At 49.3% G+C, this 27,807-nt stretch overlaps 9 protein-coding genes across 12 annotated transcripts; 4 read left to right on the plus strand and 5 right to left on the minus strand.

The window, feature by feature from the left end:
- Nucleotides 1-569: 569 nt before the first annotated feature.
- Nucleotides 570-2,433, plus strand: LOC112347137 (thiamine transporter 1-like). The gene is made up of 10 exons (XM_024677490.1): nt 570-736; nt 812-917; nt 970-1,043; nt 1,109-1,195; nt 1,248-1,302; nt 1,364-1,425; nt 1,484-1,600; nt 1,659-1,720; nt 1,771-2,185; nt 2,240-2,433. The coding sequence occupies exons 1-10, from the start codon at nt 587-589 to the stop codon at nt 2,366-2,368; spliced, it is 1,257 nt and encodes a 418-aa protein (XP_024533258.1). The 5' UTR covers nt 570-586; the 3' UTR covers nt 2,369-2,433.
- Nucleotides 2,434-2,787: 354 nt separating this feature from the next.
- LOC9651696 (30S ribosomal protein S1 homolog) lies at nt 2,788-4,614 on the plus strand. Of its 2 annotated transcripts, none has more exons than XR_002992675.1 (10): nt 2,788-3,202; nt 3,260-3,419; nt 3,468-3,529; nt 3,579-3,738; nt 3,792-3,912; nt 3,965-4,046; nt 4,099-4,202; nt 4,269-4,336; nt 4,387-4,437; nt 4,487-4,614. XR_002992675.1 is itself a non-coding variant. In XM_002972344.2 (10 exons), exons 1-10 carry the CDS (start codon nt 2,816-2,818, stop codon nt 4,568-4,570), a joined length of 1,290 nt encoding a protein of 429 aa, XP_002972390.2. In that variant the 5' UTR covers nt 2,788-2,815; the 3' UTR covers nt 4,571-4,614. The 2 variants fall into 2 exon arrangements, 1 of the variants encoding a protein (XP_002972390.2); XM_002972344.2 differs by having other exon boundaries at nt 4,258-4,336.
- Nucleotides 4,615-5,444: 830 nt separating this feature from the next.
- LOC9651002 (membrane magnesium transporter) lies at nt 5,445-6,012 on the minus strand. Its single transcript, XM_024677550.1, has 4 exons — nt 5,885-6,012; nt 5,780-5,832; nt 5,619-5,719; nt 5,445-5,559 (listed from the first exon to the last, which is right to left on the minus strand). Exons 1-4 carry the CDS (start codon nt 5,967-5,969, stop codon nt 5,475-5,477), a joined length of 324 nt encoding a protein of 107 aa, XP_024533318.1. The 5' UTR covers nt 5,970-6,012; the 3' UTR covers nt 5,445-5,474.
- On the plus strand, nt 6,011-8,168 carry LOC9651697 (H/ACA ribonucleoprotein complex non-core subunit NAF1). 3 transcript variants are annotated; one of them, XM_024677544.1, is made up of 7 exons: nt 6,011-6,607; nt 6,669-6,746; nt 6,805-7,269; nt 7,318-7,368; nt 7,420-7,464; nt 7,533-7,652; nt 7,712-8,168. In XM_024677544.1, exons 1-7 carry the CDS (start codon nt 6,035-6,037, stop codon nt 8,150-8,152), a joined length of 1,773 nt encoding a protein of 590 aa, XP_024533312.1. In that variant the 5' UTR covers nt 6,011-6,034; the 3' UTR covers nt 8,153-8,168. The 3 variants fall into 3 exon arrangements, with proteins under 3 accessions (XP_024533312.1, XP_024533313.1, XP_024533314.1); XM_024677545.1 differs by having other exon boundaries at nt 7,715-8,168; XM_024677546.1 differs by having other exon boundaries at nt 7,536-7,652.
- Nucleotides 8,152-11,185, minus strand: LOC9651003 (subtilisin-like protease SBT5.4). The gene is made up of 11 exons (XM_024677543.1): nt 11,032-11,185; nt 10,879-10,982; nt 10,731-10,828; nt 10,516-10,683; nt 10,347-10,458; nt 9,753-10,293; nt 9,611-9,699; nt 9,307-9,552; nt 9,140-9,254; nt 8,880-9,084; nt 8,152-8,828 (listed from the first exon to the last, which is right to left on the minus strand). Exons 1-11 carry the CDS (start codon nt 11,125-11,127, stop codon nt 8,233-8,235), a joined length of 2,370 nt encoding a protein of 789 aa, XP_024533311.1. The 5' UTR covers nt 11,128-11,185; the 3' UTR covers nt 8,152-8,232.
- Nucleotides 11,186-11,235: 50 nt separating this feature from the next.
- LOC112347148 (F-box/kelch-repeat protein At1g16250-like) lies at nt 11,236-12,561 on the minus strand. The gene is made up of 2 exons (XM_024677548.1): nt 12,455-12,561; nt 11,236-12,372 (listed from the first exon to the last, which is right to left on the minus strand). Exon 2 carries the CDS (start codon nt 12,343-12,345, stop codon nt 11,266-11,268), a length of 1,080 nt encoding a protein of 359 aa, XP_024533316.1. The 5' UTR covers nt 12,346-12,372; nt 12,455-12,561; the 3' UTR covers nt 11,236-11,265.
- Nucleotides 12,562-12,613: 52 nt separating this feature from the next.
- On the minus strand, nt 12,614-14,250 carry LOC9651698 (protein farnesyltransferase/geranylgeranyltransferase type-1 subunit alpha). The gene is made up of 7 exons (XM_024677549.1): nt 14,118-14,250; nt 13,931-14,055; nt 13,623-13,865; nt 13,467-13,576; nt 13,286-13,406; nt 13,132-13,227; nt 12,614-13,072 (listed from the first exon to the last, which is right to left on the minus strand). Exons 3-7 carry the CDS (start codon nt 13,857-13,859, stop codon nt 12,647-12,649), a joined length of 990 nt encoding a protein of 329 aa, XP_024533317.1. The 5' UTR covers nt 13,860-13,865; nt 13,931-14,055; nt 14,118-14,250; the 3' UTR covers nt 12,614-12,646.
- Nucleotides 14,251-14,296: 46 nt separating this feature from the next.
- LOC9651699 (pentatricopeptide repeat-containing protein At4g02750) lies at nt 14,297-16,019 on the plus strand. The gene has a single exon (XM_024677547.1). The coding sequence runs from the start codon at nt 14,307-14,309 to the stop codon at nt 15,996-15,998; it is 1,692 nt and encodes a 563-aa protein (XP_024533315.1). The 5' UTR covers nt 14,297-14,306; the 3' UTR covers nt 15,999-16,019.
- On the minus strand, nt 16,006-17,792 carry LOC112347041 (pentatricopeptide repeat-containing protein At4g02750-like). Its single transcript, XM_024677164.1, has 2 exons — nt 16,112-17,792; nt 16,006-16,019 (listed from the first exon to the last, which is right to left on the minus strand). Exons 1-2 carry the CDS (start codon nt 17,790-17,792, stop codon nt 16,006-16,008), a joined length of 1,695 nt encoding a protein of 564 aa, XP_024532932.1.
- Between the last annotated feature and the right edge of the window lie 10,015 nt (nt 17,793-27,807).

Raw genomic sequence — 27,807 nt, forward strand, 5'->3', positions numbered from 1 at the left:
GGAGGCGGTGGGAGCTTGCGCCTCGCGGTAGAAGGCGGCGGTCGGCACTTGGGCTCTCTCGCGGATGGAATCATAGCCGAAGGACGCAGCGGGGGCTACTTGCTCTGGCTCGTACGAGGCCACTGGAGCTTGATCCAAGTTAGACAATGCCTCTGGAATTCACACACGATCAGCACAGTTCTTTCTCTTCTCCATCGAGGAGCAATCCGATCGAAGGGGCAGCTTACCCGAGAACCGCATCACCAGAGCAATGCTCAAGAGAGCAAAGACCAGCTTGGAGCTCCTCATCTTTGCTTCTCCAAAAAGAGCGAGTGATCGGTCGATCGACTAGGAAGAGTCCGAGAGCCTACATTTTGCCTCCTAGCCCGCTGGATTTTATACCCGCGGCAAGGGTGGCCAATTGTGCCTTTGTTTTTTACCTCGCAAGGCATGCTTCATGCCTTCCCAAGTGGAGAGGTTCATAAGGAACTGGCTAGTGCCATCCTGGCCTGACGCGTGGCACGTGAGAACAAATCACAGCCATACAATGCGGACCATGTGTAAAGGCCCTAAAACCCTCGTGATTTTAGGGCTCCTTCCTCCTGTGATGGAGGAGGAGCGCGGGGGAAGCGATGGCGGCTTGCGCGGCAGCGCTGTGGCATTGATGTGCGTCTACGCGTTTTGTCTCCAGTTCACGCCGTCGGAGCCATACCTGGTGCCATTTCTCACCAAGGTGAAGGGATTCAGCAATAATGTGGTAAGAATTAGCTTAATCAGCTAGAGTGTGGCTCTGGGAATTCGATCGCTCACGAGGATTGAGCCACACTCGCAGGTCACCACCGAGATTTTTCCAGTGTCGGTGTACTCTACGCTGGTCTTTACGCTTCTAGCCGCGCCTGCGTGTACTTATCTCAAGTATCGCTCGGTCATTTTGATTGGTACGTGAGTGAGTGTTTCGTTTTGATGATTCACAGTGCTCGGTTCTTCCAGGTACTTTAGGTCGTTTGTCGACGTTTTTTATCCTTCTTTTCGGAAGATCATTGCTCTCAATGCAGCTTATGCAGGTTTGTGACAACCTCAGAGAATTTTGAGTTTTAGTTCTGATGTGTTTCCTTGTTTTTCTTTCTAGGCTACGTATGCGTTGGGAGTCGCCAGCGATCTCGTTTTTTCTTCCTACCTTTTTGTTCTCGTCAAGGAGAACATGTATCAGTCGCTGGTACGTGCGCACAATTTTGAGAAAAGTTCTTAGTTTCTTTTGGGAACTACAGACTAGTTTCACTCAGGCCTCATCCACATTTTCTTTTTTCATTGCTGCTGAGCTAAGTAGGTCCGGTCAGTGGGATCTCTAGGAACTGACTGGTTATATTTCCTTTCCTTTTCTCAGGTCAGCTCCTCGTTTCGGAGGGGGTTAACTTGATCGTTCTACTGTACATTTCAACGTGCATGGTATCCATGGATAGAAATGTTCTCGGAAGATTGTGCTGACGATTTGCATCTGTGCTAGGTTGCACTTGCGTTGGTAGCATGCGTTTTTCTTCCGGTGGAAATGCGACACTGGATCGATGTATCTAGCTTGGGAGACTTGGAACTGGACTGGGAAACTCCTACTTCTTCCTGTCAGGTATGGCATATCGTAGACGGCCTTCGGCTTCCCCACTTACAACGACGTTTGGTCTTAGAACTTCGTGGAATTGGTGAAAGCTACCTGGAGCAATCGAAGTCTACAACTACTGTCTCTCTGGTGGGTTTAAGATGTTCTTAGATGACTTAACCACGCATCGTTTTTTGTAGGTGGGCTTTTCAGCTAGGCGGCACGGCGATGATCGAGAATTACGGCACGAATCTGTTCGATGCTGTCGATCCAACGTCCATCTACAACGGCCATGTCATTGCTGCAACGCAAGGGGCGTCTTGTGTTGCAGCTCTCATCGCTGTTCCAGCTTCTCGCTACACGTCAAAGGCTGGTGGTCTGCTCTACGCCGGAGGATCTGGACTGACATGGCTGCTGTGCGTTGTACTGTCCCGCTCCAAGTCCTTGTGGATCGTGCACGCAGCATACATCTTGTGTGTTGCTCTGAACAAGTTCCTTCTTTGCATCCTCTACGTCCAATGCGCTCGGTTTCTCTCTCACGGCCACTTTATTTTCTTGTTCAGCCTCAATGCTGTGGCAGCTCTGCTTGTCCAATCCTCTCTCCAGGCGTTCGTGGTACGTTTCGATTTGTTTCTGTGCCTGACCAGTTTCCTTTTCTCGTTTCTGCAGGAAGTCCTGAACGCCAACTTGTCCGCTCAGTTCTACTATGTTGGAAACTATTTTCTAGTGCTAACCATTGTCTTTGCTGTGCTTGTGAAGGCATACTATCAATCGAGCAATGCTACATTACTTCGTTAAAGATAGAAAAACTGTTAAGTTGTTTTTTCTCCTGTTTTACTAATCCAATCTTGTCTAGTTCTTCCTGTTCTGTGACAACCAGCCAGCAATCCTCTCTGGTTTGTTTCATCCCCAGGAATGTGTCCTCCAGTTTTCACCGCTTTCTAAGTTTCAGCAGGCCTTTCCCAATTGCAACAAGCTTCTCCAGATTCTCCGGGCCTGCGCAGCCAGACGTCTACAAAACTTGCAAAGAAAAAACAGGCAAAAGAGAGAAGCATGGATCGCAGGAAGTTTTGCTCGATCGAAAGAGCAAGGGTTTAGGTCTTATGGAATTCATATTTACGAATATGCGTCTGTTTGAAAAACTCATCGCCAGCCGTCCATCTCGGAAATGGACGGCCAGCGCGTGTGCATTGCCACGGCGAAGAGAGAAGAAAGAGCAGAGCCACACACTTCTTTGATGTGAGGATGAGCGCTGCTAGGGTTTGCGTTCCAGGTACCGGCGGATGCAGCGGCACTGCCAACATCGCCAGGGGAGGCCGCGGATCAGCGCTGCTGCTGGGCGACGCCTCTCTTCGGTTCAGGTGGGAGGCTTGGCGCCAGGATTTGAGGGTAGGCCACGGGCGCTCCATCACAGCTGTGGTAGAATGCGTCGCCTCCGATGCGTCGAGCGTCGAGGTGAAGGATTCCGGAAATGTGGACGTGGAGGAGGCTAAGGAAGATCCGGCAGACGATGCGGAGGCTAAGGATTCGCTCGACAGTGCTGCCGAGAGCGATGAAGAGAAGGATTCGTCCGAGAAAGAAGGGAAGGGGTCTTCTACTTACTGGCAGAACTTTCAAGCCATTCGTGCTCGGGTAAGGATTTTCTATGGTTCTACGCTCATTCTTTTTGACTGATCGATTGTGTTGCAGAGGCTGCAAGACTGGAAAAGAGCTGAGAGCTTCCAAAAGAAAGGAGGGATTTTCCAAGCTAAGATAGAGTCCTTCAATCAAGGTGGCGTGGTGCTTCGTTTCTACAGTTTACGTGGTTTCTTGCCTTACTCTCAGCTGAGTTTAGCTCGGCTACCCCGAGGTAAGAGAAGAAGAGCTTCCTTCGTTTTCACTTGGATTTTCCTTGCAGACACGTCCAAGACTGTTATGGATGTGGGGAAAGAACTTATCGGAAAGTCTGTCCCTGTCTTGGTAAGTCCTTTCGTTTCTGATGCTCGTGACAACTTAAAGCAATTCGCAGGTCATTGAAGCTGACAGAAAAAAGAGAAAGTTGGTGTTTTCCGAGAGGAAAGCTCTCTGGTCGCAGTTTGGCTCGAAGATTCAGATAGGAAACGTACTGGATGGCCAAGTTACCGGCATAGTTGATTATGGAGCCTTTGTGGACATTCGCTACGCAGATGGTTTGTTCTCTCGCGTTTCCTTTGGATGTTTGTTCTTACGGTTGGAGGGACAGGAACATACCCTGCGGTGGGCTTGGTTCATGTGAAGGAAATCTCCTGGGATACTGTAACTAATCCGCGAGACGTACTATCAGTCGGCCAAGACGTGAAAGTAAAAGTGACCGGGATTGACGAGTAAGTCAAATCGGATCATTTCTCTCAAGCTCGTTTTCCTTTTTATTTCCAGAGAAAGCATGAGGTTAGCGTTGTCTATAAGGCAACTGGAACCTGACCCACTCATGGAGACTCTGGATACATTGATGCCAAAGGTAGTGACTTTCAGCACACAGTTTTCCAATTCCTGCAACACTCTAAGCACAGGATTCTTCAACGGAACCTGGCTCAAGCGACTCAGACGAGCAGCTGTTAAACTCACCTCTACCTGGGATTGACAAGATCTGTGAGGAGCTGGAGAAGGAAAGCGGGTATGTATGCATTTGAAGTTCTCTCTTCTCACGACCAATATGATCACACGAACAGAGTAACTGCAGTGACTCTGGGTAGGCAAAAGCTCGAGAAGCACGTCGTGTCGCAAGATTTGGAACTCTGGCTTTCACAGGTAGGAGTATCGCTTAAGTAGCTCGAATCTAAACATCGCAAATTCCATAGGGTCCGGTTGAAGACGGGCATATCACCCTCTTAGCACGCGCAGGCCGACAGGTTAAACCACACGGAAATCCAAAAGATCTAGCTGACATTCTCATTGCAGGTTCAAGAAGTTCACGTAACAACATCACTGGGAAGAGATGAAATGAAAGTTGCCGTGAAACGAGTCACGCAAAAGATCCCGTGAGTTGTACAAAACGCTTGTACATGAAGCTTTCCGGTTTGAGCTCATCAGGTACTCCCATCCTCCTCAGGCACGGTATGGTTGCTCGTTATTCTTGTAGCATTCGCGATCGCTTCCTTTCTTCCTTTGCCAGCAGGAAATACAACACACCGTGTTGGAATCCTCTTCTTGCCAACACTTCTGAGAATCCGCAACCTCATCAGCCTCATTCTGATCCCAGCCATAGCCAAGCACCTTGTGATCTCCCTCCGGTTGATCTTCCTGGGAAAAACCACGTATCTCTTTTCGCCAACTCCTGGAGCGTGCCTCAAGTCGACCTCAATCCCGTGCCTCACGTAGCAATTCTCGACGACCACCCTCTTCAAACGCCTGTAGCCTTCCGAGTCCATCTTCCCTTCTAGCTCGAGTTGTTCCTCAACGAGCCTCGAGAACAAAAACCCCGGCTTGAGCCTGACGTGGTTTGGAGCCTCGTCCGAGAAGCCAACCTTGAAGGCCCTGTGCCGGAAGAAGAGCCTGCTTATGGCACAGACTGTGAACTCTCGCCGCCTTGGCATTCGGCCCATCTCCTCCAGGACGGACACCACTGCCCAAGTTTTCATCCGGCGACAGTCTGGGACTAAGCGGTTCCTGTGCTTTGCCTTTGGCATCTGTCCCTTCCCTGTCAAGTCGAGGTAGAGATCCTTGAAAGCCCACTCGAGAGCGAGCGGCTTTTCTTCCGGTGGCGGATCTCTTGTGTAGAAGAGGAGAGCTTGCTTCTTTGGATCGTGCTTGAATGCCAGCGTAAACTTTTGCCGAGCGAAGACCATCAGCTGTGGAAGGGCCTTCGCCCTCGAGTGGAGAAATCCCATACCAGCTATAAAACCTCGCAAAACGAATGGACAAAAGGTGGCAGTAGTGTTTTACCGATTTAATTTACATCCAGCTTTGGTGGGAAGAGCTTCCCTCGGTGATTGAAGATCATGAAGTCAAGGTTTTCCGGAAGCTGCAAGATCCTGCCCAAGAACAAACGTGAGAGGAGAAAAAAAAAACACGAGAAAAGATGGAGACAAACCTGTCGTGTTTCGAGTCTGGAAGAATCTCCAGGAATGTGCCAGGAACCGAGAGCGCTGCCCAGAGGCACAGCGCCGAGCTCACCAAAACTTCGACCAAAATCTGCGAAGGCAGGCGCTTGTGATCACCAAATCGAGGAAAGACAGGAACAAAGCAAAGCACCTGGACTGAAACGCGAGAAAATTCTTCCTCCTTGATCTTGAGAGCCGCGCGATCTGCAAGTGGATGCGAGATGAAATCTGGAAGATCCAGAGAGGCGCCGCTTACACTGGATCGTGGAATGCGCCGCATGCGCGAGGAGAAGCACGCCGAGAACGCCGATCGCGAGATCTATCTTCTTGGCGATCCCCATACCCTACAAGAACCCTAAAAGGCTATTCGTGGAATATACCGTTTGGGAGGTTTTGTCTAGGGTTTATGGCGATGGAGCCTGCCGCCGACGAGCTAGAGCAGCGGTCGATCGAAGGTAAAGATCCCAAGAAAGGGGCGCCAGTGGAGGAGGATCAGAAGCATTTTCTGGAGATCGAGAATGTGAAGCCGGTGGTAATCGATGAGAATTCGAATCCGATGGTAGTCGATGGGAATCCGAAGCCGGTGGTAATCGAGCAAGACCAGCCGCCGCAAGATGGTAGCGCCGAGGGTGTGGAATCCTCCAGGCTCACGAGCGTTGACGATGATCGAGAGGAAGGCGAGGTGGAGGAAGATTTGGCCGAGAAAATCAGAGTAAGTGCTCCTTGTGTCCAGAAAGAAGAGAATGAGAAAGAGGAAGAAGAAGAGGAGGATGAAGGGGATGATCTGGGAGAGACCATGGAGGACAGTGAGCCTCTTTACAGCGACCATGGAAAAGAGGAGTCTTCCTCTAGTGACGACGACAATGAGGACTGGACGGCTTCTTTCGAGCAAAACTTTGGAAGCGAAAGCAAAAAAACTCAGAAGGATAGCAGTGATGATGAAGATGACAAGCCTCCGAGAACCAAGAACGAGATTTCGGTATGACAATGTGGATTCTACCTCCTCCTTTTCATTCTTTCTTTCATTCTTCTTCTTGCAGAGCTTACCTCCGGTACCAAAAGTAGATGTCCAGCTCCAGCCTTGTCACACTTTAGTTCCAATCGGTACTGTCTCTTCGGTAAACTGCGGCATACTAGGCTTTTCTTTTCTATCTGTAGCTTAAACTCGATGTTCAGATAGTGGAAGCGATGATCATCGTAGAAGGTGATGAAAATCATCAGGCACTCGATGAAGGCTCCATTCTCTGGCTGACGGATAGCCGAGCTCCCCTTGGTTTTATTGATGAAGTCTTTGGCCCCGTGAAGAAGCCCTTCTATGTGGTACGATTCAACGACGTTACAGAGGTTCCCAAAGAAGCACGAGAATCGGCGCGAGTGGCCTTCGTTCCCGATTTCGCGAGAACAGTCTTGAAGAACGAGAACCTGTTCAAGAAAGGTTACGACGCGTCTGGGGTGGACGACGAAGAGCTTTCGGACGACGAAGTGGAGTTCTCTGACGATGAGAAAGAAGCAGAGTTTAAGCGCGAGAGAGCTAAAGCAAAGAGGAAAACAAGGGAGGACTCAAGCTGCCAAGCTTTCAAGGAGAAAAAGCCACCTCGGGCTCGTAATTCCAGCAAGTTTGGCAATGGAGGACCACACAAGGTATCCGCTTCGACATCCAGGCTCTAGCTTACTTTTTCTTACGTGCAGGGATTCCAATCGCCTCGTGATAGGAAAATGAGAAGTCCCGGCGATGAGCAGGTAATCTAAATACTCAGATTCCATGACAGGAAAACTAACTGTGGTTTGCAGCGGCTCATACATGAAGCACAGATGAAACGATTCAACGATAAGCGGGTACACAAACATTTCTCGCCTTTTTTTTTCCTTCTGTAAGAAAACTGCTAACGTTTTGTGCCAATCAGCAGGATGAAGATATAAGTTTCCAGCAGCTGGCACTCAATCAGAATCGCAGCCACCAGTACGAAGCTGGACAAATTCCTGGCGCACGTATGAACAATCCCGTGCTGCTCGCTGATAACCGGGTAACTCACAAATTCTTTCCTTTCCAACTTCTATGTACACTCAAACTTCTTCCTTCTAGCAGAACCAGAGCTACCAGTCTGAAAGACAGCAGCAAATCCAAAACTACGAGCACCAAAGTGGATTACTTCCGCCTCAAGTGATGGTGGGATACCATCCTTCGGTCGCCCCGCCATCATACTGGCCAGGACAACCATACCAGATGCTACCCACGCCTTATCAACACCCCGGCGTTAGCTTGCAGCAGTACGAAGCCGCGGTACCACCACCACCACTACCACAACAACAACAGGCTCCAGGTTTCTATCCCACCGGGGGCCAGTGCTTTGGAGGATATCCAAGCCAGCACGTCGGCTATATGCCGGGGCCGGTTTGCTTTCCGGGGTTTGGATGGATGCCAAATGCCTCGCAAGTGATACCACCAGTCCCGGCAGCTCAGTTTCCACCATTGCAAGGAACAGAGTTCCTGGAAGATTTCATCCAGGAGGAGCACTCGAGCTAGAATTCCATCGACTGTTTTTTTCTTCCTTCTGGTAAGAGCACCTTGTAGATAATTTATCATTGTATCATAGTTGTACAGTTTTAGATGGCGGCGGCCGAGAGCTCCGGGAGTTGGACGTCTTGGATGCCGGAGGTGGCGGTGGCTTTGACGACGATGGGACTTCTCACTTGGTGCTTGCCGTCGCTCCAGCTAAAGTCCCCGAAAACGTATGCGCCTTTGGAGGATCTCTCGGCGGTGAACGTCAGAGTGAAAGACTTCTTCTCGCCGGTGCTGGAGAACTTGAGAATGGAAGGCGTGATTGACACTGAAACTCCAGGGGGAGGATTGATGGCTACTTTGTATTCCGCTTGGCCGTCACCACCGACGTTTGTCACGGTTCTGGTTACGGTGGTACTCCCTTTCAAGTTGGACAGTGTCACCGATGGATAGTTAAAGTCGCTCAAGCTGAGCTTGGCGTCGGGGCAGTGGACTTCGTAGCCGGTGAGGGTTTCCATGGCGACGCTGCTGTATCCGAGGCCGCACAGGAAGAAGATGTAGTCCTCGATGGCTGCGTCGTAGACGAGTCCCGGGTCTGCCGCGGCATTGACATTTACATGGCCCGCGCCGTAGTTGAAGGGCCCTGCGACTTTGTTGCTACCATCCAGGATCTTGTTCCCGGTGTTGTCGTAAGTTATAGCTGGAAGAAGCACAGATCATCGACCGAGACAACGGAGGACAAGGGACGAACCTGTTGTCATGATGGCCGACTTGATGGCCGCTGGGCTCCAATCCGGATGCAAGGCCTTGAGAAGCGCTACGATGCCCGCTAAGTGAGGACAGGACATCGATGTTCCGGATTCGACGTTGAACTCTACGAGCCGGCCGTCTCCCGCAGGTGCTGTAGCTCGAGTGAAGGCTGCGAGTATGTTCATTCCGGGACCTGTTATGTCAGGCTGGAAGAAAAAAGATTGTATAAGCATCCCAGACTTGAAAGCAGGCGACTGTTACCTTCAGGATGTCTGGAGTGAGAGTGTTGGGACCTTGTGATGAGAAAGAAGCCATCTTGGGGGATGGCTCCACTCCGAGTAAGGTTTTTGCGGGTGTGATATATCCAACAGATGATCTGGTGAAAGAAATATGTCAGCAAAAAAATAGATGAAATGGAGCATACGTACTTTGTGTTCTTCAAGTAGGCGTATATTTCTTTACCACTTTGGGCATCAACATTTGTCGCAGGCAGGACGTGTGGATCTGCAATGAGCTCTCCGCCATCTGCGTCGGAATTGGCTAGAACCAAGCCAGCTCCACCAGCTTGCTTCACCGCGGTGCCTTTGGAAAGACGAGTTGTCACACCCCGCAGGCAAACCACTATTTTGCCTTCAGTTTTCTTTGGATCCAGGGATCCAACAGTGCACAACAGACTACAGAAAACATTTCGTTGATGTGTGAGAACAGAAAAGGTGAATGAAAAATACTTACCTGCCTATCGAGGATCTGTAGCCAACGTCAGATGAAGCCACGATCGGGTATAGCCGATCTTCCAGTTTAAATTCGGACAAGCTACTCCCCTTCAACAAAAAGTGGACAGTTGTCGAAACGAAAGGATACTACCCATACTTACCAAGTATGTCTTGTTGTTGCCGAGAATAACTGATGCACTGAAACTCCGGTCGATGCTGCTAGCTGCGACCGTCAGAATCCAGGGAGGAAGGTTCACAACACTGCCAACTTTCGGACCATCATTTCCAGCGGAGCAAACAACAGTTATCCCTTTCTGAATAGCGTGAAACGCTCCCAAGGCAATTCCGTCCTGGAAAAAGTCCGGCAGTGGAACCTTGCCTCCAATCGACAGTGTGAGGATGTCCACTCCGTCTGCAATTGCGTCGTCCATGGCAGCGAGAATGTCCGCCTCCCAGCAGCCTCCCGGCCAGCAGACTTTGTAGACCGCTAGCCTGGCTTTGGGCGCACCTCCTTTGGCCGTCCCATTTGCAAAACCGAGGATGTTTGCTCCCTCTACGAAACGTCCACTGGCAGTCGAGGAGGTGTGTGTTCCATGGCCATCTTTGTCTCTTGGAGAGCGAAAGTCGCCAGTGGCTGTTGTGTTGAGTGGGCCTTTGCTGAGCTCGTACGCTTTAATGTAGAAGCGAGCACCAATAAGCTTCCTATACCAGTCACCAATACATACATAAGTTTGACGAGTACACACATAGCTTACTTGTTACAATCGCTAGGATTGAAGGAGTTTGTATTCACACAGGTGCCTTTCCAGGTATTTGGAACAGGATCAAACGAACTGTCATCAAAACTGGCACTTTCAGGCCAAACTCCTATCAAAGCAAATGTGTGAGAAGAGTCTGATTAAGAAATTCCTTTCTTGCTGTTACCGGTATCGAGGGACCCGATGGTAACGCCGCTCCCAAAGTTGGCTTTTCTCCACAGTGAGTTTTCCGGAATCTCACCGTTTGCGTCCTCGAGGCCCAGGAACTTCCACGAATGCGTCGTGTGTAGTTGGTTCCTTTTGTCAGGAAAGACGGAGAGCACGCCAGGCATCTCTGCAAGACAATCGCGTCAGCCTCTGTAATCAGCCCCGTCTACTTGCTTTTGAGCGCGGCAACGTGCGTGGCATTGAGCCTTGCAGAGAATCCATTGAAGCTGCGAGTGTAGCTGTATAGAATGGATTCCCTGGCGGCCTCCTCACTGTTCCAGCCATTATAGTTTGAAAATAAGAACCAAAGCCAACGAGATACCTGTGAAGAACGGATGCAAGCATGCGATGGTGCGAGTGAGCCAGCTTATGGCGGCGCGGCGACTCTGGCTTGCTCCCCATGTAAACTATGTAGCCGGAAGAAGCCTGCAACAGCGCAATGCGATCGATTTCATTCACTGCTCCATCTCATTACCTGATCATTCGATGAATCCGCGCAAGGAAAATCCGCCGCGAATGCGAGCAGCAGCGCCAGGGCCAGCGCCGCGCCATGGAAGACGAAGAGCGCCATAGATCTCGAGCTATGGCAAAATACCTCTGTTTAGGGGTTTAGACTTCTCGCTAAATTAAAATTTAAAAACGTCTCGCCCCAGGTTTCGACCCCTGGACGTCACAGTACTTGGCCAGGACAAAGATGGCAATGGAATAGCTAGAAGTGTAGCACGGCTCCCTGGCAGTGGTAAAACGTAAGCAGCAGCGCTCTATACAACTGCCTGGAGTTCTTCAAATCGGTCACGTCCTCTCCGCCTTTGCTGGTGACGAAGAACGCATCGTTTCTAAACAACACGGCGGACGAAGAATTGGAGCCGAGATCCAAGCTTGACAACGACGATGGCGACGAGGCAGCGAACGGGAGAAAGTAGCGCGACACGATCCCGACCTCCTTCCAACCGTGTTCTTTGTCATCGTCAAGCCTCCCCACGTACCCAGCCTGATTGATCACGTATAAGTGATCGCCAGTCGCCACGAACTCGCCCTCGCGGAGATTTCCCTCCAAACTTCTCTCGAGTTTCCACCGCCCGGTGTCGCTGCTGCTGCTGCTGCTGCCACTACTCCTGGGATCGAAAACGAGCACCCTCCTGTTCCTGCCGGCCCGCCCCTTGACGTAAAGTTTGCTCTGGAACACCGCGAAGCTCTCGATGTGGTTGAAGCCAAACGGCATCGATTCCAGCAGCGTCCACTTGTCCAGCTCGCTGTCGTAGGCCTCTGTACTTTGCTCGTTGTCGCAACCACCGGCAACGTACAAGGTCCCCTCGATGAAACCGCACGCAAAGTAGGACCTTGCGATCTTCATCCTGGATCCGGTCGTCCATCTGCTCGTCGCCGCGTCGAAAATGGTCACTTCCGAGTGGTTTTGAAACTCTATCCCATCGTGACTGGCCGACGATCCCCCGAGGACGAACAGGCGGTGACCCTGGCTCGCACAGCCGACTCCCATCAGGTCCAAGTGTTTCTCTGCTTCCATCGGGCCTTTGATCCTGTGGCTGGCGGCCGAGTTGAAATCATAAGCGAGGAGCCGGGCGGACTTGTGCAAGCGGGAGTTCCTTGGTACAACGAGGACCAGCCAGTCGTCCACGAGGAGGTGCCTCTGGCGCAGGAGATAAAACTGCTTGCTGCTCACGAGCTCGTTCCAAGCCTTGGAAACGCATCGGATCCTGAGAAGGGAGAACTTTGGCAGCCGAATCAAGCACTGGAGCGCTATGTCATCTGGGAGACCGGGTATCACCATGCTGTGCAAAAATGAATCATCTGCTGCCTGCCGTGAGATGAGAGGAGTGAATCTTGCTCTTCCTAACTTGCAACTTCGGAAAAGAAGAAATTTGTACCTGTCAGTCTACCTGAATTTGCTCGTCAGTGACTGGTTGGTGCAATTGCGCGTCCAGAGCCAAGGACAGCAACGGGTGGAGCTACGAAGGTCACGTTACTAGGAAGGAGCGTTGACAAACTCACTGGAACAAAAAAGTTTAGCGAAAGAAAGTTCGACGAGAAGAAAAGAGTAAAGAGAGAAAAAAGAAAGCTAAAAGCTCTTTTCAACTGTTTGCCTTCTTGAGCAGAGACTTCCTCCAGGCCCAGTAGTTCCGGCGCATCGAATCTGCCACTTCCAGGCGCTCACAGACTTGTCTCGCAAGTTGCTCTGGCGACAATCCCTCCGAGGGGAAGTCCAGCAGCCTGCAATCGTCAGCTGTGGGCCGATAACCACGGCATAGCAGGTCCAGGAGAAAGTTGAGCGCGTGGACAGAGATCTTGTCCTTGGCAAGCTCTTCGATGCAGACACGGATGACCTCCGGACTTCTCACAAGAGCGCTCTTGTCGTCCTTAAACAAGCCCCCCAAGTATCTCCATGCACTTTCATTGTCCGGGGCGAACCTGATCGCGTCGCAGCAAAACTTGAGCTCGGAATCTTTGGCAGCAACGAGACCACCTATCGCAGGACTGTTGGTGATCACAAAGAAGCGCTGTAGGGAGCACAAGGGAAACACCATAAGGGACAAGCATTGTTGTCTAGGATATATACCTGGTTCCACACAGAGTTGTTGTACACATCTTCCTGAAGCATCTGGACGAGAAACTCGAGCTCTTTCTCCCAACCTCCAAGTTTTTCCAGAACCCACTGCACATTCATACCATAAATGAATGAGAACGACTGAATCAGTATAGTACTTCTTTACCTGTCTGTGTGACCAGGCGTGATAATTCTTGCCATCTTCGCTGAGAATATTGGCCGTGAATTCCAACTCAGCGTTCATACAAGCCGGTCCGCGCTTTTCAGCTAGCCATCGCCGGTGATGCCTGCGTGATAAAAGAAGAGAAAAGGTTCGGTTAGTGCTTTTAGACGAACCAAACACATACCAGATTTGATAGTTTTTAGCATTGTCCTCTGCCATATTCTCGATGAAGTCCATTTCTTTATCCAAATCTCCTTCGATAGATTCAAGAACTAGCCTCCGAAAATGCCAAACCTGGAGAAGAAAGATCAGATCCAAGAAAATACAAGAAGGGCCTTACCGTGTAGTTCCCAGGATTCAAGGCAATGACTTCTCCAGTGAGATTCAGTGCTCGTGCCGAGCGCTCGTCTCTGGCAACCACAGCTCGAAAGTAATCCATGACTTCCCGGAACTGGCTTGTGTAAGCGATTGGCACAACAGGATTTGGACCATCGTCCTGAGGAATAGGCTCTACATCCTTCCACTCTTCACGCTCCCTGAGCGGGATCCACACTTCCTCGTCGTCGTCACTACTCATTTGGAGCTGGAATCCATCCACCACCAACACCCAAGTCAGGCACACCCAAGCTCTCCCTCAGGAAAACTTACGTGAGTTTTACGTAGTTTTCACGAAATGTGCTTGGGCTGTGAGCGTGGCGCGGCGAATTTCCAAGCATCCGCGTCCAGGAGCTTCTCCTCCTTGCGAAGAGACTGGAGAAGATCCTCGAGAAGCGCTGAGTCCACACAGTGCGATGCTCTCAACGCGATATTTCCAGAAATCCAAAGACAACCCCACCTCTCTCGGTCTCGGCCTTGCGATCCTCCTTGAGCGTCAGCTCCTCGGCAAATCGCTCGAACAGAGAATCCTCCACCACTGCCGCCGCGGAGGAAGACGAAGCTCGCGCAGGCGATCCGGTCACGCCGCTCTGCATCGCTCCATCCAAAAACCCTAGCCCTCCCTCTATTTGAAATATCAAAGCAATGAATGGTACGCAACCTCGCCAAGAACACGCACACCACGGCGGCCTTGGATCCACCAGAGATCGCTTCCTACGCATCCACTCTCCGGCAATGCAATCGCTCGCGAAATCTGGCCCTGGGAAGGACAATCCACAAGAAACTCCGAGAGCTCGGGCTGGATCGGGTCACGAATCTCAGCAATCTCCTCATCCAGATGTATGGGAGCTGCCACTGCGTCGCGGAGGCGTCCCGGGTCTTCGCCACGATCAAGGAGCCCAACGATTTCTCCTGGAACGTGATGCTCACAGCGTATGCCCGAAATGGGCATCTTGCGGAGGCGCGGCGGTGCTTCGATCGAATGCCGCGCGCGTGGAGAGGAGTCTTCACCTTCAACACCCTCATGCTGGCCTACGCGCGGAAGGGAGACCTCCGCGAGGCGAGAGATCTCTTCGATCGCATGCTCTCTCGCAACACATTCTCGTGGAACGCGATGATCTCCTCCTACGCACGCGGCGGCAATCCTCGCGAGGCGCTGGAGCTCTGGAGAGCGATGGACATCGACCCCAATAGCATCACGCTCGCCAGTGCGCTCCACGCTTGCTGCGAGCTCGCCGATCTGGACGAGGGCAGGAAGATCCACGCGAGGATCAAACACTCGGGGCTGGAGTCCAACATCATCCTGGCCACCGCGCTCGTCAATCTCTACGGGCGATGCGGCCGCGTGATGGACGCCCAGGAGATCTTCCACTCCATGGCCGATTCACAGGACGTGGTCCTGTGGACCGCGATGCAAATGGCGCTGGCGCGCAACGGCCGATTGATCCAGGCCAGCGCCCTCTTCGATCGGATGCCGCGCCGGGACGTGGTCTCCTGGACGAACATGCTGGTGGCGCACGCCAGCGATGGCGATCTGGGCCGCGCGGCTCGTATCTTCGGGGCGATGCCCGAGAGGAGCTCCGTGACCTGGACTGCGATGATCACGGCCTACGCCCAGAACGGCCGCCCGCGCGCCGCGATCCACCTCTTCCTCGCCATGGATTGCGAGGGCTTCCCGGCCAACAGCGTCACATTCGTCACGATCTTCGACGCTTGCTCCAGCGTCGCGGACATCGCTCTAGGCCGGAGGCTCCACGCGGAGCTCCTGGATCTGGGCGCCGGGCAGCCGCCCCAGATCGATGTCTCGCTCGGCACCGCGATCGTCAACATGTATGGCAAGTGCGGCAGTCTCTCGGAAGCGCGATCGTTCTTCGATTCCATGCCGGATCGCAATGCCTGGTCCTGGAACTCCATGCTCGCAGCGTATGCTCAGAGAGGGCAAACGCTAGCTGCCTTGGATCTCTTCAAGCTTCTCAATCTCCACGGCCAAGATCCCGACGAGGTCTCCTTCCTCGCGCTCTTCTCTGCGTGTAGCCACGCGGGGCTCCTCCGCGATGGCCACTGCTACTTCGTGTCGATCACGCACGACTATGGGCAGCGCCTGACGATCGATCACTACGTCTGCATGATCGATCTCCTGTGCCGCGCTGGGCGGCTCGCTCACGCGGAAGAGCTCCTCCACGCCATGCCCTTCTCGCCCAGCTCCACCGCCTGGACGGCGCTGCTCAATGGGTGTGAGATGCATCGCGATGTGGAGCGAGCGCGGGGGATTCCTGGGCGAGCGCTGGGTGACGATCACGGCCCCTATGTCTTGCTCTCCAATACGATGCTCGTGTCATAGATCATCGCTAGAGGCACAGATCTTCGCGAGCGAGATGTAAGGTGAGGAGCTACCGGGGGTCATCTCGGAGATCAAGCTCGCAGCTCTCCAAGCTCCCTCGGTTTTCATCCCACCAAGCGAGCAAGCTCCAAGCAGCGCTCCCCAGGTGGGATGATCCGGGTGGTATGGCATGCTATCGATAAGCTCCTCGGCCGCCACCAATCGCCCAGATCGAGCCAGGAGATTGACAAGCCACGCGTAGTGCTCCGCCTTTGCTGCGATCCCAAAGTCCACAGCCATGGACGTCCAGAGCTCACATCCCCGCTCGAGCAGCCCCTCGTAAGCACACGCCGAGAGAACCCCCAGGAACGTCACGTCGTGTGGATCGACTCCTTGGTGGATCATGTCCACGAAGAGCTGGAGGGCGCGCTCCCGATTACCGCTCTGGACGTCGGCGGTGATCATCGCGGTCCACGACACCGAGTCGCGCTCCTCCATGGCATCAAAGTGCCTCTTTGCGTTCTCGAAGCTGCCACACTTGGCATACATTGAGATGAAGGAGTTTCCAAGCTCGACGCTCCCCCGGCTTCCTCCAATCTCCTCGTCGATGAGAATTCCGGGAGTGAGCGCCGAGGCCTGCGAGCACGCATCGATCAGGCACAGGAAAGTTATCCCGTTAGGACGAACTCCCTCGATGGTCATGAGCTTGAACAGCTCCAGCGCCTCGATCGCTCGCTCGCTCCGCGTGTAGCAAGTGAGCATCGCGTTCCACGACACCAGGTCGCGCTCCGGCATGCCGTCGAAGATCCTCCTCGTCTCCTCGAAGTGCGCCATCTGCGAACACGCCAGAAACATGCTCGTCCATGACCGGATGTTCCACTGTGCCATTTTTTCAAACACCAGCCTCGCGCTCTCCAGATCGTTTCCCTGGCCGTAAGCAGCGATCAGCGCGTTCCAGGATCCGGCGTCTCGGTCCATCGCGAGGAAGATCTTCCTGGCTTGATCGATGTCTCCGGCTTCGGCATACCCGAACAGCATGCTCGTCCAAGTGATGGAGTTCGGACAAGGGACGCTCTGGAACAGCCTCCTGGCCTCCTCGAGCATTCCAGTGCGCGTGTAGGCGGGAAAGATCGAGTTCCACGACACCGAGTCTCGGGCTGGAATGCGATCGAAGAGTGCCCGCGCTGCTCGAGCATCCCCAGCCTGGGCATTTGCCGTGATTAGAGCATTCCATGACACAATGTTTCTCTCGGGCATTTTGTCGAATAGAAACTTTGCTTCCTGGAGCTGGCCAGTTCGGGAGAGCCCGGAAAGCAAAGCCGTCCACGAGACTACGTTGACGACAGGCATTCTTGAAAAGAAGCTGCTCGCTTCAAGACAATCCCCGGACTGGGCATATGCAGAGACCATAGAGTTCCAAGACGCAACATCGCGCTGGGCCATTTTATCAAACATTTCTCTTGACTCGGCAATGTTTCCAGAATCCGCTAACGCAACCATGACCGCATTGCAAGAAACCGCGCTGTGCTCTGGCATTTTCCAGAACCATTTCCCGGCCTCGTTAAGATACCCGTTTTGGGCAAGAAGTGCCACCATGATTGTCCACGAGAAAACGTTTCTCCAGCACAACCTCTCAAACGCTGCTCTGGCTTCGTCCAGGCTTCCCAGCCGCCCAAACATTTGGATGATGTGGTTGCCCAGAAACTTTTGGCTGTCCAGGCCCTTCCTTGCGAGCTCCCAGTGCAATTGCCTTCCATCTGATAGATGGTTACAAGCTTTCAACTTCAAAGCATAATCAGCCTCCACAAGCCTCATAAAATGCTTAGGTCCAAATTAGCTTCGTTTATATGCATTTTGCAACAATTAAAACTAAACAATTAATTTTCATTTTAGGTGGGAAAAGCTTTGCCCTTAATCACGGGTGTGATCAAGCTTTGACTTCCAAGGAATTCATATTTGTCATAGGTTTCCAAAACTTAGAATTGAATCACTTGGAGCCAATAAGTACATAAGATACACCATCAACTAACACCATCTGTGGAAAATAAGAGTCATAGAATGCATCACTCTACTCCAATCTGGTTATTGGGAAGTGAACATCAACTGGGTATAAAGCATACATACTATATGACAATGGCATTGTATGGAGCAGAGTACTAAGCCAAGACTTGTAGGATAAATTAGAGGCTCTCAACAAATCCTTTCCTTTAACATAGTTTGGCCTACCTAATTCTTGTTCTTGACACTGGGCTTCTTCCACTGGAGATCCTCACGTGGAGATGCTACCTTCTATATGTTCATCGCAAGTACTTCTTGCACCATTAGGGGATGCTGTCATGTAGGAATCATAAGAGATGGCAAACTTAGTGGTGTTGTTGTAGTTCCATGAGGAATTCATTGGCTTTGACTTGGATCTCCCCAGGAACTGGGACCGTGACATCTAATAGGGTGGACAATGCGTTGAATCGGTTGGAGGCTGCCATGTTGACTTCAATGTGTAGTTCCTCCACAAGCATCCAGCCCAAGTACAACACCTTTGATTCCTTCATTTTTGGAAGCTGCAGTAGTGGGGCAGACATGTAGTCTGTTGGTGGTGGACTGTTCCATCCTGGGGAGAGCTCGACTACCAGGATGGTCGGAGGAGCTGGAATGGAGCTGGTGCCGATGGAGAGGCATGGCACTAGCAAAGTGAGCCACAGGGATCCTTTTGGGGTTTCTGAACCGTGAGGCATGGCATCAGTGCTTTGTTTTCCCAGCAAAGCCTGAATGACTTGGTCCCTTTGCTACATGGTCAGGATGAGGTCGTTGCCCATTGGAGAGGGGGCATGTGAATTGGGAGCTTGTCCTTGTGTCTCATTAGCACCTTTGTCCATATAGGTGCCAAGTCCTTCAAGTGCTGGGGGGAGGGGTGGTGCCTTGACCATTGGTGGTGTTGCTGTGGATCTTGTGGCTAAGACTTTTCAGGATGAAGATGTGTTAGCTCCTCCTTTTGGCATCTTGGGGTTCTTTGTAGCTGGTTTTTTCCTCAAGACTTTGACAATATCTGCTAATGATGTTGGGGAAGACATTGGGTTGCTCATTGTTTGCACCTTGTCTGCTTCCTTCTCCACGTGGGGGACATCAAGCTTTTATGGTTGTAGTGAACCTTATCTCTCTCCCCTTAAGCCAACTGAAAAAGGGGCAATTGTTTGATGAGAAAGCCTTTAGTGGCTATTTTATCCCCATTTATTTCCTAAAGTTCCAAAGACCCACAGTGACAATATATCCAAATTTCATCCCATGACTATATGCGTTACACTCACCCCCCCGTTTAGGGTTTACTAGCACCTCTAACACCTCCATTTCCACACTGAATCTACTAATCCTTCAATTGTATAGACTAGTTATTCCACATGAGGCAACTAATCATCCACCCATACCGCAGTCCCACAGTGGATACCTTTGTCTATGGATACTCCACATAAGAGGAAGGATATACGCATGGATGCTCAATACGTACGATTTCAAATTTAGGGGTAGGAATATACCTTGCTCAAGGGTATATTATATTTTTAAGTAACCACTAATAAATAGAAATTGAACCCATGCCATTTACTCCAATACCACATATAGCGCACTTTATCTCTCTCCCCTTAAGCCAACTGGAAAAAGGGTAATTGCTTGATGAGAGAACCCTTAGTGGCTATTTTATTCCCATTCATCCCTTAAGGTTCTAAGGATCCACGGTGATAGTATATCCAAATCTCATCCCATGATCACATGTGCTACAGTGGTGGTAGAGGATATTGTTTGAGCTTGATGGAAAGCTTCATCCCTGTGTTCTCTATTGCCGAGCATGGGGCAAGTACTGCCTCGGGCTCTTCCACGTCCTCTTGCTGGATCTGGACTGTGTCTGGGTGTGCCATAAGTGGAGCCTGTATGATTATTTCTTCTACTGATTGTTCCTACTCGTCCACAAGGATCCCGCGTTTGTGTGCATGCTTTGTTCTTGGCATGTTCCATTGGCTCCGAGGGGCTGCAAGACGTTCAAGGATAAGTGCCACACCGAGGAGGAGAAGTGAGATTCCTGTGTCAAAAAAATGACTAGGGGCAGTGGTGCAAGGGGGGAACAACACTGTAGTGTTGAGAGCTTTCATTGGGGGACAGGCTGGAGAGCAGGGGAGAGGTGATAGCAGGGAAGTGGTGGAGGCAGTGGAGGAGAGAAGGGGGGAGGGGGGTGATGTAGCCACTGTAGAGCACAGGGAGGGGAGGAGGCAAACCTTTGCGTTGGTGTTGAGTGTTGGGTGCTTCTATTTGCTCTGCTTCATGCTTCTGTGCTGGCGCTGGCGAGGTGAGCCGTGGACTTGTCTTTTTGCAGTGTGGGGTGGAATTTTTATCGTCGGGGATGAGGAGAGAGTGACTAGGTTACGTGGAGCTCCCCCAGGGGTGACATGTGTTGGCACGAGGTGTGTGGCCCACGAATGTGACTGGCAATTGGATTGTGCTGACATCCCTAGTCCTCGACTGTTGTGCTTGGGAATGTCTCGATTTTGTGGAGACATCATTAATGATTGCTAGGTCGAGGGAGGTGCATGATGATTCCCAAGGTACGTGGTACTGTGGGGGCTTAAATTCTCCAGTTGTGAGCGTGATGGTGCCACCACTTAATCTGAACCATCTAGTGGCATGAGGAGTGATCGGGGCCATTGGCGAGATTTTGTTATGATCGCTCCCTTGTGTAAGATCGTAAGCCATAAAGGTGTGGATTTGGGCCGATTGTGAGTTGGGGTTGCAGGACTACGGCATTGACGAGCAGTCTGACAGGCAATCCAACCCATCCAATGTGTGTATGGGGCGCTGATACCGTACTTTTGGCTTGGGTGTGCTCCCCGGCTCTTGCTGAGCATTGGATGTCACAAGCACCAATCCTGGTCGTTTCCGGGACTTAGCCGATTTCTAGATGATTTTTGTTGAAGTAGCATGGAGTTCTCTTCCTAGGATCTCCAATTGCTTCGATTCTTGGCTCGGCAAGAACTAGATTGGCAGTGGGATCCTTGATAAAAGGCCATAACACTGCAATTTGTTGTGAGAGGAGAGGGGGGAGTTGCCAACCCGTCCACACTTCATGTTCACAACCATGGTGCTAAAAATAGGACACATACAAGGAGGACTGTGGGCATGTTCATGGCTTGGCCAGAGGGCATTCCTTGCTCAAGCTCTTCTGGATGTGCTTGTTAAAGGTGCTCGTGTTCAAGAGATAGAAGGTTCATGATAGTATGTGCTCAATTTGCTTCTCGTATACTTCTATCTCTTTTTAATGCTTCGAGCATCCTTCCCCCGATCCGGCTTGGCGTGTTGGCTTTTTTGTTCATGATATGGGGGATCAGGGGGGAACTTTTGCTATGTCCACACCTGGGTCCTCTTTTTTTAACTTTGTAGGGGTGCAAAGAGGATTATGGGTTGTGTAGCCATTAGTCCTATCGGTCTTGGAGGTCTTGAAATGATCCCTTCACTACCCAAATGGATCAGTGTGGACCAATTGTTGGGTGGAGTGAGCTTGAATAAGGGGAACCCAATGTAGATCTAGTGGAAGTGGTGAGAGAGGGAGTGTTAGAGAGTGTGTTTGTGGAGACCGCGCTAGATTAGGGGGGAGCTGAGAAGAATTGAGATCTCGGCACTTCCACCAACGAGATCGCTAAGCGTGTTCCGGACGTGCCCACGACCCCCCGAATAGTAAGGCGCTCAACTGCAAATCTATGGCACCAAAGATAGGAACTTGCCCGAGTGCTGTGAGCGTGAGAAGAGTGAGGGCATAGAGAGAAGGCACTGATACATTAGGGTTTCCATCTCTATCTCGCCTTCCCATAGTTTTGATTCCATCTTTGTGGTGGTGGATCAATTCACCAAGATGGCCCATTTCTTGCCTTGCTCGAAGTCCATCACTGGCATAGCAATGGCCACCTTGGTGCTAAGGAGGTGTTTTGGCTTCACAGCCTACCAACAAACATCATCACCAATAGGGGACCTCAATTCATCTTCAGGTACTGACACCATTTTCTTGAGCTGCTTGGCATTCATGGCAACCTCTCATTGTTGCTGGAGCAATATCCTCATTGCTTCATCATAGCAAGATGATTGGGTGGACCTTTTGCCCCTCATAAAGTTCTCTTACAACAACTCTTGTCATTCTTCCATTCAGTACTCTCCATTCTTTGCCTATACTAGTCGTCACCCCCATTTTGATCTCTCTCACCCCCTTTCTTCCACCACTTTGACCATTCCACAGGCTAATGCTTTTTTCACTCATCTCCAAACCATTCACACCACCGTCTCCCATCATTTCCAATATGCCATTGAGTCTCATAAGCGCTTTGCCAATCATCATCGTCAACTAGCTCCTCCATATGCTATTGGCAACCATGTCTAGCTCCTTCACCACAACATCTCTACGAATCGACCTTTTAGCAAGTTGGACTTTAAGCACCTTGGCCCATTTTCCATCTTTGAGGTACTTAGTCCTCTTTCTTTTCATCTTGCTTTGCCTTCTTCTTATTGTTTGCACTTTGTTTTTCACTCCTCTCTTCTCGAACCTTATATTTCCAACACCATTCCCAACCGCACTTCACCACCTCCTCCTGTTATCCTCCATAATGAGCCTAAATTTGAAGTTGCTTCCATTCTTGACTCCAAAATCTCCCACAACCAACTCCTTTATCTTGTTAACTAGCTTGGTTATGGCTCTAAGGACCACTCCTAGGAGTTGGCCAAGCATCTGGCTCATTCCCCTCTTAAACTCCATGATTTTCACACTTGCTATCCTTATAAACCTAGTCCTCATTCTCTTGCTTCTACTTCTTCTCCCTCAGCTAATCTTCACACTCGCTTTGCTTATCCTTGAGGGGGGGGGTATTGTTAGGAAGCCCCCTTCCTACCATCAGATTCCTTGCCATTACCAATTTCCAAGCCATTATTCCAACTATTATCTTAGCCATTACCTAATGGCTTCCTTTGAGATTGATTCCTGTTCTTTGGGTGGTCTATGTAGCTCGGGCAACATGAACCCCCAATTTGGGAGCTCAAAACCAATGGTCTTCATTCTTCCATTTGCATTTTAAAAGCGTAATAGTTATTGTAAAAACTCATCCACAATCAACACCAATCTTGGGGATAATTTTCCCTTGACTTTTCTCATTTTCTCTTCTCAATTCCCCTTTTTTTTCCTTGATTTTTGGAGTTGGTTCTTGACAAAAGGTTACCCCATGCACATAAATACCACCACCTCAAGCTCTTTTAGCAATAAGGTTGTTTCATGCTCTTTTTTTCTTTCTTTTTATTTCTTTTCTTCTCTCTTCTAGGATGTGATCCCATAGGTGGAGCAAGCATGAGGCTGGATTTCACTTTGAGGTTGTATCAATTCTTCTTGTCTAAAAGCTCAAGTATTTTTTGGATTATTTTTTAAGGTTTCTAGGTTTTTACAACCTTAATACATTCCATATATTACCACTATCATTCTCCATCACTCACAATCATCATCTATTCATTCCTTTACTTTCTCCACCACAATTTTGTACTTAATATAGTTTCTCACTCACTTTTCAACCACTTTTTATGCCATGCATACACAATCTTAGGGATCCCATTATATCACTATCTTCAACATTAGTAAACATGACAGATGAACCAAGAATCAACAAAATCTAATATACCAAAGTCAAGATATAATGCAAAATCTTATAATGTAACAATTTTAGCCAAATCTAAGACATTTAGTAGTTGGTTTTCGAGAGTCAGTTGGATCTAATGCATATAAGAGACCAAGCATTACCATGGACAAATGTTTGTTCTTGATCCCAACAATTTCTTCCAACACAAATAATGATCTATGCACCAAGATGTAAGTAAACAAACAAAATGACTCAAAAGATGATCCATAAAGGTTCAAATATAAAAGAAAAGGGTCTATGAATAATATTACACCCCCTTTCCCAATCAATTAAGGGTTTTATAATATTTGGTGTTAAATGTCCTTGGGTTTGAAAAGTATTACGTTATGTGACCTTTTGAGAAGTCTAAATTCAAGAACTTATATAGAATAAATTGCAAGTTTTTTCTTCTTCTATGACTTGCATACAAATTGCCAACCATTTCAACTGTTATCAAAGGCTCAAAAATCCCCTCCATTACCACTACATTACAATTGGATATTATATTCATCCACATTCCATTCCTTCAATCACTATATTTTATCACTCTAACAATTACCATTCCCAAACAACACATTCATTTTACCATTCCATGTCTTTGGAACTTTAGGTATGACCCAACTATGCTAAAAGAACTTTCCAAAAGTGAAGGGATCTTGAGGTGGAATTCTAAGTAAGTAATTCCCCTTCATTTGGTTTTATGTTTCTTCATTGCTCTTTTTCTCTTTTGCTTTCTTTTCCACTTACTCTATTTTTGGTTAAGTGTCAAATTCTTGCTTTTAAGAAAATGAGGGGAAAGTTAGGGGCTTGAAACTTTTCACTTTCTTCTTTTTTCTTTTGTTTTGTATTCCTCTCCACTTTCTCTCACAATAATGTTGACACAACCTATCAAATTGCAGCATCATGGGTTTCTCGTATACAATGGAGTTTGGCACAATCCCCCATAGTCAATATACATAGCATTTGAGTGAGATTCCCTAGTCCACTATTGAATTATTCTAGAGGCATGAGAAAATTTTTAAGGTATATATTCTTCTTTCTCTCCACTTTTAAGGTAGGGAGTTCATATGAAAGATTTTGGTTGCATTTTTTTCGTGAATGTGATTATGGGTATCAAAAGTTATTTGTCGGTAAGTCCTTTCAAATATTATTTTTTTATTGCCACAACAGTATGAGGTCGGTATTGTTGGACCCTTTATCAGTCTCCACCCAAGCTAGTTATGAAATTAGTCATTATGTATGTACTTATGCAGAATAAATATAAGGTAGGAACTTCTATATATGTTTCTTGTTGGGCATATTCGGCCTAATATGATAAACTCATATGTTAACTTGCACTTGCTAGTGTTGGGAACCCCTACGATATTAAGCTTAGTCCCTCACTAAGTGATAATTTACTGTATTTGCTAAGACACTCTTGCTATCATGCCCCATATGTTGGTCTTGTTTAATTCTATTGGCTATTTATAAAAAGTGTCTAAATTTGCTAATTTTGCATCTCTTATCTACAGAATGTAGAGATTGTCTTAAACATGATGGTGTTAGTCTTGTGTCCAAATTTATAATCTAGCACCATTCCATATTTAATATGTTTTCGTGATTGTCCCAAAGATTAACTCCTGGGATTAGGGTGAAAGCCCAAAGCATGCATTCCTCAAGTAAGGGGGGGTAAGGGCTGTGGGGGGTTCCAAATATAAAGTAGGAATAGTGGATAGATCAAGACCAACCTGAGGCATAGTGTAGCTCTTGCTTGCATGCCTATCCTTGTTCTACATTCAATTTGGATATAAGCCCAAACTTCATATCATACTAGCTAGTGGAGTATTTATATCCTCACATTAGGTTATCCATATGCTGAAATAGTGCCAAACTTTATTTAGCTTTATTTTGTATATTAGTTTTGGCATTGGGATGCTAGAAACTCTAGGATTGTTCTAATGTCATTCCAAGCTCTTGTCCTTTTGCTCTTTGGGCTGAATGTTTAAAAGTTGCTCTATGCTTTGGTTCCTTCGCTCTTTGGTTAAAAACATAGAACTTTAGCTCTGTTTCTTCATTTAGTGGCCCAGAACCCTAAAACTCAGGTTCCACTTTGTTATTCTTGGACACATGGTATGTGACATGTGGCACATAAAAGTTTTGTAAGTGACTAATTTTTCCATTCTACTTTAGTCACTTAACCACACCTGCGACCACTTAGAGGAGTCTCATTCACAACCTCCATAAGTCCAATTCAGGACTTGGGGCTTGCTAGCCCCGAGAATGGCATCCATACCACTCAACCTCTACACTTGGTCCAGGTGCTCCACGTGATCGATCTCATGATCGACACCCCAAGGTACTACCGACATATCAGCCCGTTACGCTAAGGCCATGTCCATTTACCTTGGTCACACCGGTAGTCCAGCACCACCTGTATTGCAATCCCATCTCTCAAAGACTAGGCCATCTGCCATGAGTGATCATCCTAGATCCACTCCTTAGCATCCTTAGGATGCCCGCAAACATAGGGAATAACTTTCCCCAATATCTCTTTTTTGGTCCCCACCAAGTCCCTTTTTGTTCATAGCCGTGTTCGCCAACACTGCCATTAGATCAAGGCCCACAGGCCCGACCACTAAGTCCCCTTGTCCTCAGGGACTTCCTCACCGTGTGACTGTATCTTTGGTCACCACACTAAAGGACTACTCCTCTTCCTATCCACAGTTTGGGACTTTAGGACAACATTTCGGAACACTGTGGCCCTATGCAGACCTCGTGGGTACTCTCCCTGTCTTTTGCCTTTGGGTGCTCTAGCCATGGGCTTAGAGCGAGGTTTCATTGAGCCACGCCAGGTATCCAAGTAGGTAGTGGCACCCACGCCTGGATTGGGAGCATCGACCACTCGATCTCCCAGGGGAACTAGAGCCGGTTTTTGAACACTTCACCAAGCTACCCCACATGTCGGTCCATATTCACTTTAGTCTTGGACTTCTTAGTGGTCAAATCATCACCTAGCATCTGGGTACAGCCTCCCTAGGCCAAACTGGCCTTTCCTGGCCAAACTGGCTCCACTAAGCTCCAACCCCCATACTCTCCCTACTATAATTTTGGAACCCCCCACAGCCCCCCCTCCCCTAGGGGACGATTGCTTTGGGCTTTCACCCAACTACCTACATTAGTATTCGGACTCGAACTTGGACTCGGACTCGGACTCAGTCTTAGTCTCGGACTCGGTCTCGGTCTTAGTCTTGGACTCGGTCTCGGTCTCGATCTCGGTCTTGGACTCGGACTCGGTTTCGGTCTCAATCTCAGTCTCGGTCCCGGTCCCGGTTCTATCTCGGACTCCATCTCGGGCCCAACTTGGACTCCATCTCAGACTCCATCTCAGGTCCATCTCGAACTCCACCTCGAACTACATCTCGGACTCCATCTCAGGTCCATTTCAGACTCCATCTTGGGTCCATCTCGGACACTTCCACATGTCATGTGTTGATCCTCTTGTGTCCCTTTTCTAAAGACTCACTTATCGCTCACTTCGTGCTTGTTCCTCGAGCACTTCATTAGGAGTTCCACTCCCACTCTCGACCTTTCAAGTTGGAATTTTCAATCCAAACGTGTTACGCTTGTTTGGCTTTTGCTTCGGCCACACCATGTGGTGCCCTTTCGGCTCCACTTTGGGGCTTAGGGATTTATATCTCACAACTCCACCACCTATAGACGAAGTTCGATATCCTCATCAAACAATAAATTATTTTATAAAGTAATACTAGTATATATTACCCTTGCCATCCTTGGCACCTAGCCAATATTCGTTAATTGATCATGGGATGAGATTTGGATATACTGTCACTGTGGATCCTTGGAACCTTAGGGGATAAATGGGGATAAAATAGCCACTAAGAGCTCTCTCATCAAGCAATTGCCCCTTTTCCAGTTGGCTTAAGGGGAGAGAGATAGGGTGTGCTACAATTGGTATCGGAGCAAATGGCATGGGTTCGATTCCCATTGATTAGTGGCTACTTAAAAATATAATATACCTTTAAGCAAGGTATATACCCCTAAAATTTGAAATCATACATATTGGGCATCCATGCGTACGTCCTTCCTCTTAGTGGAGCATGCATAGATGAAGGAATCCGTGGGACTGCGGTACGGGTGGATGACTAGTT

This window comes from Selaginella moellendorffii, unplaced genomic scaffold (assembly GCF_000143415.4).
Source record: "Selaginella moellendorffii unplaced genomic scaffold, v1.0 SELMOscaffold_19, whole genome shotgun sequence".
NCBI lineage: Eukaryota > Viridiplantae > Streptophyta > Lycopodiopsida > Selaginellales > Selaginellaceae > Selaginella > Selaginella moellendorffii.